The following is a 12523-nucleotide window of genomic DNA, read 5'->3' on the forward strand; positions in this document are numbered from 1 at the left end:
AGGCATCCTGCAACTGGAAAAGTTCTATTGTTTCAATACATGTGCATGTCAGGATTTTAACATAAAGGGTGAGAGATAAGTGTGTGCAAATAAATACAGTGGATTATTTTTTTGCCAGTTAAAACCGAGACATGTTGCTTTTAAATCCCAAAACAAGGAGTAAATAAAGAGAATTAGGAGGAAGTATTCAGTGAAGATTTCAAGGCTTTCATTTTATTGATTGATTTTCTTTTTTTGAGACAATCACACAGCAAGAGTTCAAGAAGTGAAAAGAACATTTGCTTATCTATCATAAGGCCAACAGGCAGCGCGACGCTTCTAAACTGAGCTAGCACAGCGTGGAAAGCTCAGCTTTCTATATTTTACAGTTCAGAATCTGCAGTTCTGTTAAAGGTCACCCCTGCCCCGAGGCAGCTGATAAATGAGGTCTCTGAAGTAAGAAAAATATAAACTGGTCAGTTTTCTATTTCAATCTGGCTGTACATACAGATTCTTCTATGAAAATGGATCACCAATTATTCAAAAAATATACTGAAAACAAAAAGTTACATGTTTTCTCTTGTTGGTATGTCTGTTTTTCGGAATTGAGTAGTTTGTGTCATATGAATGCAAGCGTATCTGTCTAAAGAGCGGGAACAGGAGTAACGATTTTTAGAGTTTTGTGTCTAGGCGGCCGTCAGCAAGTATTTGCAAGCGATTGACAGGAGAGCAGTACAAATGAGTACAAAAGGCACACAGAGTCTTTTAAAGTCGAGAAACAGTTAAAGTCCTGCACATTAACCTCCGCAGAAAAAAAATAGAAGTTTCAGTTGGAGTTGTTTTTTATAATCCATTCTATCCAGCTCACAAAGTTTGCCACCTTTGTGTAAACACCTGGAAACATGGCGTTAGCACAGCTTATTCCCCATGAGACTATGCCTTCTAATACACCCTTGCATACCAGCGGTCCTCCTGAGTCACCCTGTGGGAAGAAATACATTGTTTTAGTGTTATTCTCGAGTAAAGGGATTATTGGATTCATAATCTTCAGTGTTGTACAGCTTTATTACATTTAAAACAACTGTTTTATTCTCCTTTGCAATTCTCATTAGAACTTCCATGCGCCTGTTATTAGACAGCCCTCTGACTCCTGTCAAGACACAAGACAAGACTGGAGCCTATTCAGAAAGAATAGGGCATGAGGCAGAAATGACAGCCCATCACAGGACGCACACAATAAAGGAGTAGTGGTTCATGGGCAAAGTGCAATCAGTGGAGTATGTGCAAAAAAGTAGGGCAAATATAGAGGCTTAGAGTGATTGTGAGGGAGTAAATTTACAAGTTCTAGTGTCTGGATTCCTGTAAAAGTGGTGTGTAATGCCTGTGTATGGGACGATGTCTGTAATGTGATGTAATGCAGTATTACTTGTAATGTTTGTAACTTTTGCAAGCTTTATTATGTGTAAAGCTCAGCTCAGCCATTTGGATGCAGAAACAATTCTGCGAAATCAGACCATAAAGTATCTTAATTTACTAATTAACCTAGTCAGCATGTCTTTGGAAGGTGGGGGTTATGATCGTGAAAACCTCTATGAAAACTCCAACATTTGACATCATTTTTGGTTTGCAAACGTATAGCAGAAAAAAAAATAGTCTGACAACAACCATAGGGAGGACAGCATGGTGGCACAGTGCTGGAGCCCTGGGTTCAAATCTCATCCTGGGGTGCTGTCTATGTGGAGTTTGTATGTTCTCCCCATGTTCATATGGGTTTCCAGCCACAGTTCAAAGACATGCTGGTGGGTTAATTGGCTTCTGGGAAAATTGGCCCTGGTGTAAGTGTGTTTGTGTCTGTGTGCGCCACATGAGAGACTCTCGTCCCGTCCAGAGTGTATCCTGCCCTGCTCCCATTGGTTTCCCGGATAGGCTCTGTCTTCACCGTGACCCTAAACTGGATAAAGCCGTTTAAAAATGGATGGAACAACAACATGGTAATGTAGACTGATACTGTATGTAGTTATTTCTAAATCATTTAAAACTGATTTTTAAAATTATTTTTTAATCATTTTGCTCCAGGACACAAAAAGATACAGGATCTTGAACAATGGGACAAAGAGAAATGTGGGTGAGGGAGGGGAGTAACGTCAGGACTTGTTCTTTTTTAGGTTTGAAGATAATCTGACCTGTTTCTCCATATTACATCCCCTTGACTTTTTTTAAAAGAATCAAACCAGACAAAATCGAGGATAATAGTGTGAATTACAGGGAAATTTCTGAGAACATTACTAAATATATCATGGGAGTCTGGAACGAGATATTCAGCTGTGTTGTTAAAGCTGATAGCATGGCTTCTTTCAAGAAAGGTTCTGAATGAGATTCTTAAACTACATACAGTAGCAAATAAAAACCAAACGAGCCAAATGGCTCACATGTCTGCCGTCTTTTCTAACTGTTCATCTCCATATTTAATATTGGAATCTGTCTAATAACATTAAAGCAGAAGTAAACATGACATTATGTAAGGTACAGTACAGTACGTGAAGCACATTTGGGGGAAGTGAAGCCAAAACGAATAACTCACTTGACACGAGTCTTTTCCTCCTGTGTAAGTTCCAGCGCACATCATGTTGGCCGTGACCTTCCCATAGTACTGATAATTACAGACCGCAGGGTTTATCACTTCAATATCCACGGAGCGCAACACAGGAGACAGCGTGTAGCTGTATACGTGTGTCACCCCCCATCCACTCACGGTGCAGGTCGTCCCAGTAGGGACGGTGCTGTAGGGCTGTGGCAGGGCGGCTGGCTGGACATAGGCATTGAGATGAGCCGGGGAGCTGAGCTGAAAGAGGAAACACATACGAAAAAACATAATTTAGCAGTCTGGAATACAGGCATGGTGATAGCCAGCTAGGGTCCAGGCTGGGGCACCTTTCTGTGTGGAGTTGGCATGTTATCCTTGGGTACATGTGGGCTTTTTCAAAGAGATGCTGTTCAGGCTAAGTGGCGTCTCTAAATTGGCCTTCTCTGTGTTTGTGCACTGCAGGGTCTTGTCTGATGACCTCTCTGCTTCTGGGATAAGGCTACAGATTGCCACCAGATTCCTTCCAGGGATGAGTGGCTTTCTGATAATGGAGGAACGGAGCATTAAGGGCAAAGAATCAAGTCAGCTGAGCTGCCGAACAATAGTTTTAGGTAAAACGTGAGCTGTGGATGTTTTAGAATGGCTTTACCTGACCTGCGAGCATCAAGATGAATTACCTTTTAAAGAGTTAAGCCAGAACCCAGCTTTGAAATAGAAAGGAGAAAAGGATAGCTGCCTACCAAACTCTCGTAAATGACTAGTACTTTATATTAATGGACTACAGGACAGTGACGATGCTCTCTCTGCAGCCTCTGTCTGAGGGGAGGAGGACGTCACCAGGACATCAGTGATGCTCTTTCCACAGCCTATCAACAATTTCATAGAGCCGGGTGGATTCAGGCGAACTCTCTTCCAGTTGGTCTGAGCCGGGTGGGGGAAATGTAGCAGTCTGGTCTTTGAGGGTACGGTTATAACAGCTGATCTGCCACCACAGGGTTATAAACACCTCTACTTTTGGAAACAGACACAATGGACAAGAGTTCGATCAGTTGTGATGAGTTGCAAATGCACATTGTCACATTGGTGTGATGTGTGTGCTTCATATATAAAGGGCCTGAAAGTGGGGTTTGGGTTTTGACAGCAGTCTGGGGGAAGGCTTCTGACAAGTATGTTTTGTTCTAAAATCTGCAAAGCCTGTGCAATAAAGCCACATAATGCATGGTGCTTGAATTCCTGAATTTCATTTTTAAGTATATAGATCCCTCATGCCACCTTTGTTAAGGGTGGAGTCTGTCTGTGCCTAAGATGGCTTTTAATTATTAAATCACACATCTGTGATACTTTGCCAGTGGTCCCCTAATTATTTTTCCATTCTTGCTGTCTTTTTTTAACATTGAATCTGAGAAACAATGAAAGCAGGTATTAACACAAAGATATATTGTACCTTGTTTTGCAATGGTTTAAACCTTTGAGAAAACCTTACAGATGCAAGGTTTGTAATTAACAAGCTCCACTGAGACAGCCAGCAGGGACACTCCAGCAGAATCACAATATGTTCAGCAGGTAATGAAAAAGAAATCATATGTGGAATGTGCAATTCATAAATATGCCAGTAACCGTTTCTATTAAATGTCAAATGCTATTTTTGTCAATCACAGCAGTTTTAAAGCCAAACAAAATAGAAAGAAGGGCAGGAATGTAGCACAGTAGTTTGCATTTCTGCCTCACAGCGCTGGGGCCCTGGGTTTAGCTGGGGTGCTGTCTGTGTGGAGTTTGTACGTTCCCCCTGTCAGGGCCTTCTGCTGATGTTCCCTTCTGGGCTCTTCCAAGGAAGTTCACCAGGAGCACTCCTCAGTCTCTTCTTCCTTCTACATGGATTCATCCTCATGTGGCTCAGTTTAGCCATTCTAAATCCTTATTTCTGCTAATGTTATTCAGGGTCATCACATCAGCTGCCGGACACTGGCAGCTGCAAACGTTCAGCCCCACCTCTCTTGCATCAGTCTTGCATTTTTCTAACTTTCCACAGCTGCTTGCAGTAGTATGCCCTAGCCGTACACAGCTCTATAATGAAGTGACCCCTCTCCATCTGCCAATTTTCTGATTGCTTTATCCAGTATGGGGCCACGGAAGATGTTAGTACCCAACTCTGCAATCAACAGGCTCAAAACCCTGAACAGGATGCCAGTTCACCGCACGACACACACATATATGCACACCCTCACACCAAGGCCAATTTTCCCAGGAAGCCAATTAACCTACCAGTCTGTTATTGGATTGTGGGAGGAAACTGGAGCACCTGGAGAAAACCGTCATGAACACAAGGAGAGCAAATAAATTCCATGCAGATGGCACCCCAAGAATACAGGTACAGTTTGAAATGTTTAATTCAGGAAAATGTAATGCAATTACATTCCATTCATTTAATTAAGTTGAATTCTACTTTCAGGTAATAATAAGGGGGGAAACAGTTGCTGGCTCTGAATCACCATCCGTAACTGTTATCACTTCATAATATCACTGGAGATGAAAAACATTCATGCTTTTTTCTGCGGTGCATTTCCATGTTTCCCCAGCAGAGGCAGCTGTAACCGTGATCTCCTTCCTGCCAATAGCATGCTTACAGAATGCAGAGCGTCCCAGTTCCCACAATGCTCTGTTAGAAGACCCTATAGAACTCACCTGGGACAAAGAGCAATCTGACAAACATAAGGTACAAAATTTCCCAATGACCCCAATGATCTGAAGAATCTTTCAGTGATCAACATACGGTGTCAGTACTAACAGGTTCTAAAAGAGTAGCTATGTGCAGAAAGAGCTGTCTTGGTTACCTGGGCCATGTACACTGCTGTGGCAGTGAAACAATTGCAACAATCATATTAAGTTTATTTCATTGTTTTGTGAATTCTTCAGTTGATACGCTCAACCCTGTTTCAGTTAGGACCATTGTAATCGTAGTGAATAAGGTGAAACTAATCGCTACAGTAAATTTGGTCTTCGCCAATACTTTCATACTGCATTTAATGTCTTGAAAATTAAGATTGAACCCATCACATTAATCACAAGTGGTGCTTACTTTCAAAAGCATGATATCACCGTTGAATGTCCTGGGGTTGTAGTAATTGTAAGTGAAGATGTCAGAGACATTGAGCACCTGCTCAAATCCTTCGTCTTCATATAAGTTGTGCTCACTTAAAACAACTTGGATCAAATAGCTCCTGTGAAATAAACAATATGAGTGATTTAATATCAGGTATAAAATATTTTAATGAATAGCCTTTCGGAAATCATGCTAAATTCACATGTACAGTTAAAGGTGGCAAAGTGTGGCCTTTTCTTCTTACTGTATTTCTAACATTTAGATAACATTTTCCACATAGAAATTCAATCCCAATGCCACTGTGTGTCACACATCATTTTCATGGATCATTGGTGTAACAAAGGGTTTGTGGTGATCAGAACCACAAAACAAATTAAACTGAAAACAAATTAATGTAATTGTATTAAACAAAGGAGAATTGCGTTGTTGGTTTTATTGTCAACCAAAGATCACATGGATCAGACGGTCAGAAGGGCTGATCCTCCTTACTGAGCTCTTACAAAGAGTCTGTACAATTAAGGAAGGTCTGAATTAGCCATCATATTTTCAATGTGGGTAATTGCAAATTTACAGCAATTAAAATGAATAAATAGAGCAAATCCAAACTATTGTTATTGCAGATGTTATTTTTGTGCAACAGTTTAAGTCGTTAGTTCAATTAGATTCTAATGAATGTGATAGTGGAATGAAATTTTGAAGAGCGTACTTGGTGTTACTCCCCCCGCCCAGCTGTGAGGATGAGGCTGCCCAAACCCCCTGCACTATTGAAAGGAATGAGCCAGGGAGCTGCTGCAAGGGTGTAGATGGGGAAGGATGTGAGACAGAAGTGTGAAAGGAAGACTTGGGTGTGATATAGATATATACAGGAACTGTATGTAAGAGAACAGAAGTGGGCAAAATTTGGATCTAACTCTTGTTATAAACTCATTTTAATTTAATAGTGCCTAATAGTAGTTAAGCTGTATATTTGATGTATTATTAGTACAATATATACAGCAACTTTTTTGAATAATTGTTCAACTTGCCTTTTCATTGGAAGCAAGAAGCATTGGAACCTGGCTTGGCTGAAGGTGTCTGGTTGATCTGGGACCTGCTGACCACCCTATTAACCCTGCTATTGAGCAGGGATGTGGGACATCCCTGGCAGGACATCTGATTACTGGGAGTCTGGTATACAAACAGTCAAAGATCTGACCCCCAACCATAATGATAGTTTTTGTCATTAATTGCTTAGAGATTTTGTGGTGTTTGAAATATATACATCTGTTATACTGTAGATATTGCATGTTCATGGTTTTGTTCTGTTTTACTGAAAACCATAAACAGTTATAACTGTTATTAAGGGAACCTTGTTTTCAGTTACCATTTTTTATTTTATCCACCAACAGGGAGTATTCAAACTTTATTAAACCACCTGCTTTCCTGTTAGAGCATAGTGATGGAAATTTATGTTTTTATGCTTGCATAGGTGAAATACAATAATGCTTTATCTGTTTAAAATAAAAAATGACAGATTTCTAGGTCTAAGACAGAGAAATAAAATGAATTACATAAATATTAAAACTTGAGAGAGTAAAGTAAAATAATTAAAAAAATTGAAAAAAATGTCTTTTTTTAAAACAGGCTTAATTGCCTTGTACCAGGCCTAAATCCAAAGCATTGTTTTTTGTGTTATCACTAGAAAGTCTAGCTACAACAGAGAAACAAGGGAACTTAAGATTTATAAGATTTCCCTAATTACAAAAAACAATTTAATAAAGAAAGCTTTCATCTCTTAATACTATGACAAGCAAATCAATTCCCAGAAATATAGAAATGAAAGTGACGCAGTCAGAAAGGGAAAAAAAATAAAAGCATAAATTTGCAGTTCTCTGGCAGAACCACACCAGTGTGACAGTAATTCCATTAATCAAAAGAGAACCCAATCCATAAAATAAATTTTCAGCCCACTGTACAGCTATACTGCACTGCCATGTTTCAGCATGTTTCAGCAGTCAAACCCAGCTCTGCACAGATTAATTAGCTATTAATCATTTTCTAACACAAAACATGTTACAATTACACATAACGACAAAGGTTTTCTGCGTTTTTCATAATTTCCCTTAAAAAAATAAGCTTACTGTACTGTAGATGATAGAATCAATATTAAGAAAGGATTTAAAGTTATTTTAGTCATTGGGTTTGTAGTATTCATTCTGATGCATCTGTGCTTATGAAAAATAGATTTTAAAAAGCAATGCCATTTGCCAGCGGTTAGCCACTGGATAAATAACTTATTCATAACTTGATATTATTATGAATAATGTAAAGTAGAATAAGATCACTCAAGAAGGCCTGTGTATGATACATCACTTCAGTTTGAATTCACTGTTCACCTCTGTTTGCAAGAACCAGTCAAATTAGAGAAAGTGTAGCTGGTTTTTAAAGCTCTAAAGGGGTGCTTAATTGTTTTCCTACTGATAAGGTTACCAACATATGTTATGTCTTGAAGTGCAAAAACACAGTGTGAGACACTTTTAACAATAAAATCATGTAACCCGTCTAAAGAAACGACAAAATCTCTGTTAAGTCTCCAAATAACCATTTCTGAAGAAAGGAAATGCATTTGCATGAAGCTCCTGCTGAATTTGCCTCTGCCATCTGGAGATTTATGTAACACTCTCTATCAATAAAGAAGGGTATTCCCAATGGTGGAAAACCAGGAAGACGGGTGGAGATATTGTTCCTGTCAAGTTCCTTATTCATACACAATGTCGCCTCAGCTTCTTCACTTACCGGGTTTCCATCGGCAAAAACATTTATTGTGACTTACGGTTTCCAGCAGTGAGCCGCCGTCGCCACCCACTGGGGATGAACGAGAGTGCCCCCGCAATAGTGCCGCCCTCCATATTGAATAGACACTTGGTATTTCAATGAGTAGGGTGTGACTTCCTCGCCTCCAATGATCCGCAGTTCAAAAGATCCTGAATATCATGGGACAAGGCAACAGATTATTTTTCTGGCGTTCATTTTCCATGAACGCAACAAAAGTTTCATTCAAGGAAGGTATTGCATGGACGCTTGGTGGGAATATCGAGTGAAAGACTACATTGTGTGATGCAATGGGTGGGGCATGTGAGGAATAACCTCCATTTTGAAGGATTTTTGACATTTCACAGCACCAAATACCTCTTTGTATTTAATTTTAGCTTGTCCAAAGCTGGTCTCCTTGTTTTGGCCCCTCCTCTGCTCTCTCCTGTCATGATATTCCTTTCCACCACTATTTGTATCGGTTTAGGAGCGTTTGCCCTGGATAACCACTGTCTTTGCCACTCTTCTCTCACCTGCCAACAGTCTCTCGTATTACTCTGTGTCTTCTCTCTTCCTTATCTGCTTCTTATCTTATCTTATGGTGCCAGACTCTTTCACTGTCATCCTCACTGTCCAAAGTCTTTTGCAGCTCCTGCCCTCTTAAAACTTCTTAATTCCGACGAGCAGCACACATATACCACCTCATACCATCTGCACCCTTTGTGTCTTTGACAAAAGTTTCAGCCAAAGGAATAAGCAATAAATTGTAATTATAGATGTGTTTGTTTGCAGTAAAGTTGAGGATAACCACGTTACACTATTCCCGTTTTGCATTAAACATCATAAACCTGTGATATTGCTAAAGTTAGCTCACATACAGTGCTTGCTTTGCTTTTTAAACAAGAAAGGAAGTGGAGTTTGCCTTGGAGTTGGAGAATTATACGCTCCTCAGTCTTTGGGGTAACTATTATTAAGAAAGCACTGGCTTCTACCCACTTCTCGTTTCAGTGTGTCCAGACTGCACTAACACATCTTGTTTTAATATCAGACTGGTTTCTATCCCATTATTAAACAAATAAATCTGACATTTTCTGCTGCACTTTTATTTTTTATAATTCTGCTTTGGTCCCACACTAGGTATAGTACTGTACTGGTAACGTGCAACACATTTTTGTGTAGCTAATTAAATACCTTGGATTCAGATTATTGCCTTTTTATATAATATGCTTCTCTAAACGTCAGCAAATGTGTTTGACAAATAAATATAGTATATAGAGTAATTTTGAGTGCAATCATTTGTTTGACAGAAATATTAATATCTGAATAAGTTCAAGCAGGTAGCTGCTTCAGCATGCATAGACTGCAAAGGAACAAGTAAAGGTTTTTTCTACAGCTGAAACGTTGTTTCTTGTCTTCTCTCTGCATAAAGTAAATCTGTACTTCTTCCTTAATATCTGAATGATGTTGTTAATGAATTTCCATTTATTAATTAAAGCTCAGAAAACTATTAATGATGGCATGAACTCAAAACTGTGCAATCAGTGCATTTGCATTTTTTTAGTTGGGTGGCTGGTTTGGAGATTATAGGATATTTTTTCCTTGGATGGATGATTGTTAGATGAACCAGTGATTCATTCTGGGTGTCGTATTCTTTCACAAAATGAATAATGAGTGAAATATGACCAGTACAGAGATCAAGCTCCTTCACTGCCATGTTTCCCATCCATTAGACTCTCATTAGTGAAGGATTAACAATCACATTAACAATGTATGCAAGCCAATGGGGGAGTTTTAGCATTTAATAAAAAAAACCAACACGAAACAAAAAGACCAGAAATCTTCAAAAAGCAACTTTTAGAAATACGATAATAAAAACAGCCGGAAGCTATAATATATCACCTGGCAGCCCACTGAAACTCAGCAGGTGTGACCCTAAGATTGCTGCTGGAAGAGGTATTATTGGTACCAGTAGGGAGAACTCACTCTGTGGTCTCTGTGAGCCTTCTGTATAGTGACGGGGACACTGTGCTGTAAAAAGGCGCTGTTCTTTGGATGAGACATAAAACCGAGGTCCTGACTCTCTGTGGTAATTAAAAACCACAAGGTGTTTCTCAAGAAGAGCAGGAGCATTACCCCAGCATCCTGGCCACATTTCCGCCCTGCCATTTATTAATCATGGCCTCCTAATAACCCCCATCTCTGAACTGGCTTCATCACTCTGCTCTCCTCCCCACTGAGAGCTGGTGTGTGGGGAGCGTTCTGGCACACTATGGCTGCCGTCACATCATCCAGGTGGGGCTGCACACTGGTGGTGGTGGAGGGGAGTCCCCATTACCTGTAAAGCACTTTGAGTGGAGTGTCCAGAAAAGAGCTATATAAGGAATTATTGTAAGGAATTATTATTATTATTATTATTCTACAGCTTTGCCAAAAAGCTTGGTTACATCTTGGTGTGAGTGCTGAGGTCAGTCTGTTATATCAGTCAATTCACTAAAACATTTTTACTAGCATTTGCAAGTCTGCATTTGCAAAGTTTAATGTGCATTCAAATAAGAGCCACTTACAGTATTGTTGTAAAAAAAACATATAATAAACCATGTTCATTATTCAACATTAATAACACATGATCTACTGCATATTCCAACACAATGGTGTGAATTGCCTTTGTTGTCTCTCATATGATCATTTTTTCTGATAACAACCTTTTTAGTTTGCAATTGGAACAGAACAAATCCCTTTCCCTCCCTCCCTAACCTGCCTTGATCCTATCATTCCCTTCTTTGAATCACCCACCACGTTCAGGAATACAGTTCAAGCGATGAACAGCTTGACAGGTACTGTAGGTGATTAATACAATGTTTTGTTATAGTAGAAAAAAAAACATTTTCCATATTGGCTCAGGTTATATTGTGCTTTCCTAACACCAAACCATAATTGTATTTGATTTCAAAGCAGATAACAAGCAAGAAAATAAACCTTTTGCTCCTTACCTCTTACAATGAGAGTCACAAAGAGGGCAGCGGTGTACTGGAAGAATATGGCCATGTTCAACCCACCTAAGATAAAAACCAGATAGTTTATAATGTTATATACAGTATATAAATTGAAGTTTATAACAAGATCCAGGTATAAACATTAATCTAACAGTTAAGATGGTGGTAACCTGAAATTAAAATTAAAGATTAGGATCACATTCACGATACTGTATTAGAATCAATATCACCATGGCCTTATTTTGTTCATTTTACAGCCAGAGATGAACCAATTATTTCCACTTCCTTGTCTGAAACTACTCTAATAGTTTATTTCCTCTTGCATATTTCCTTTTCTAGGGCTTCCCCAATACAAATTAATGTCCAGCGGACTGTGTTACACTGTTGAGAGTTTTTTTCAGATAGCAAAGACAATGGGCTTGGCAGGTTTCCCAATAAAGACTACCACTAATAAGGCACTGATAAAACCACTAACATCAAAATTAAACAGAACAAAAAGATATCAGGTTTATTTTTTGAGGAAAAAAAGTGAACAAAATTTGCACTTCATAACGATTAAGCTTTAAGACAATCAAACATTCAGAAAGTGCGATAAACCAGATTGTGCTAAAAACCTTCGGAAGGTTTAAAACATCAGATTCAAACCCCCTACAGAAGTAATGCCTCCAAATGGAACAATTTATGAAAAAAACAGCAACACAGAAAGATGTTAGTAAAGATAATAAATTATATTTTTCACATTGCTTGTTTTTTTTAAATTCAGCATTTCATAAAAGAAACAGTAGCAGGTTATGCGTACTGTGTGTGTATTTGCATGTAAAAACCATTGAGAACAAAAATTAAAACTCAGTGCGGACACTCACCAACCACTTCCTGCAGCGCATTAAAAAAATCTGCAAACTGGTGGCCTGGAAACTTCCTTTTAGCTTTTATAGTGTAATAATATCCTCCTGTCTTGTATATCCTCTATGTCTCTGCATATGTCACCTAAATTGAACTGACCTACTACATAACAAAGAGGGCTATATCCTTCAGTGTTTTGATTTCATTTTCTCCCTTGATTCTTGTTCACCTGTG

The 12523-nt window shown here is 39.0% G+C and overlaps 1 protein-coding gene across 1 annotated transcript; it reads right to left on the reverse strand.

Moving 5' to 3' along the window:
* Positions 1-805: 805 nt before the first annotated feature.
* LOC148817454 (trypsin-like) lies at positions 806-11498 on the reverse strand. The gene is made up of 5 exons (XM_088938067.1): positions 11444-11498; positions 8476-8626; positions 5640-5781; positions 2561-2821; positions 806-961 (listed from the first exon to the last, which is right to left on the reverse strand). Exons 1-5 carry the CDS (start codon positions 11496-11498, stop codon positions 806-808), a joined length of 765 nt encoding a protein of 254 aa, XP_088794193.1.
* Positions 11499-12523: the final 1025 nt, after the last annotated feature.

This window comes from Atractosteus spatula, chromosome 20 (assembly GCF_055471065.1).
Source record: "Atractosteus spatula isolate fAtrSpa1 chromosome 20, fAtrSpa1.hap1, whole genome shotgun sequence".
NCBI classification, from domain to species: Eukaryota; Metazoa; Chordata; class Actinopteri; order Semionotiformes; family Lepisosteidae; genus Atractosteus; species Atractosteus spatula.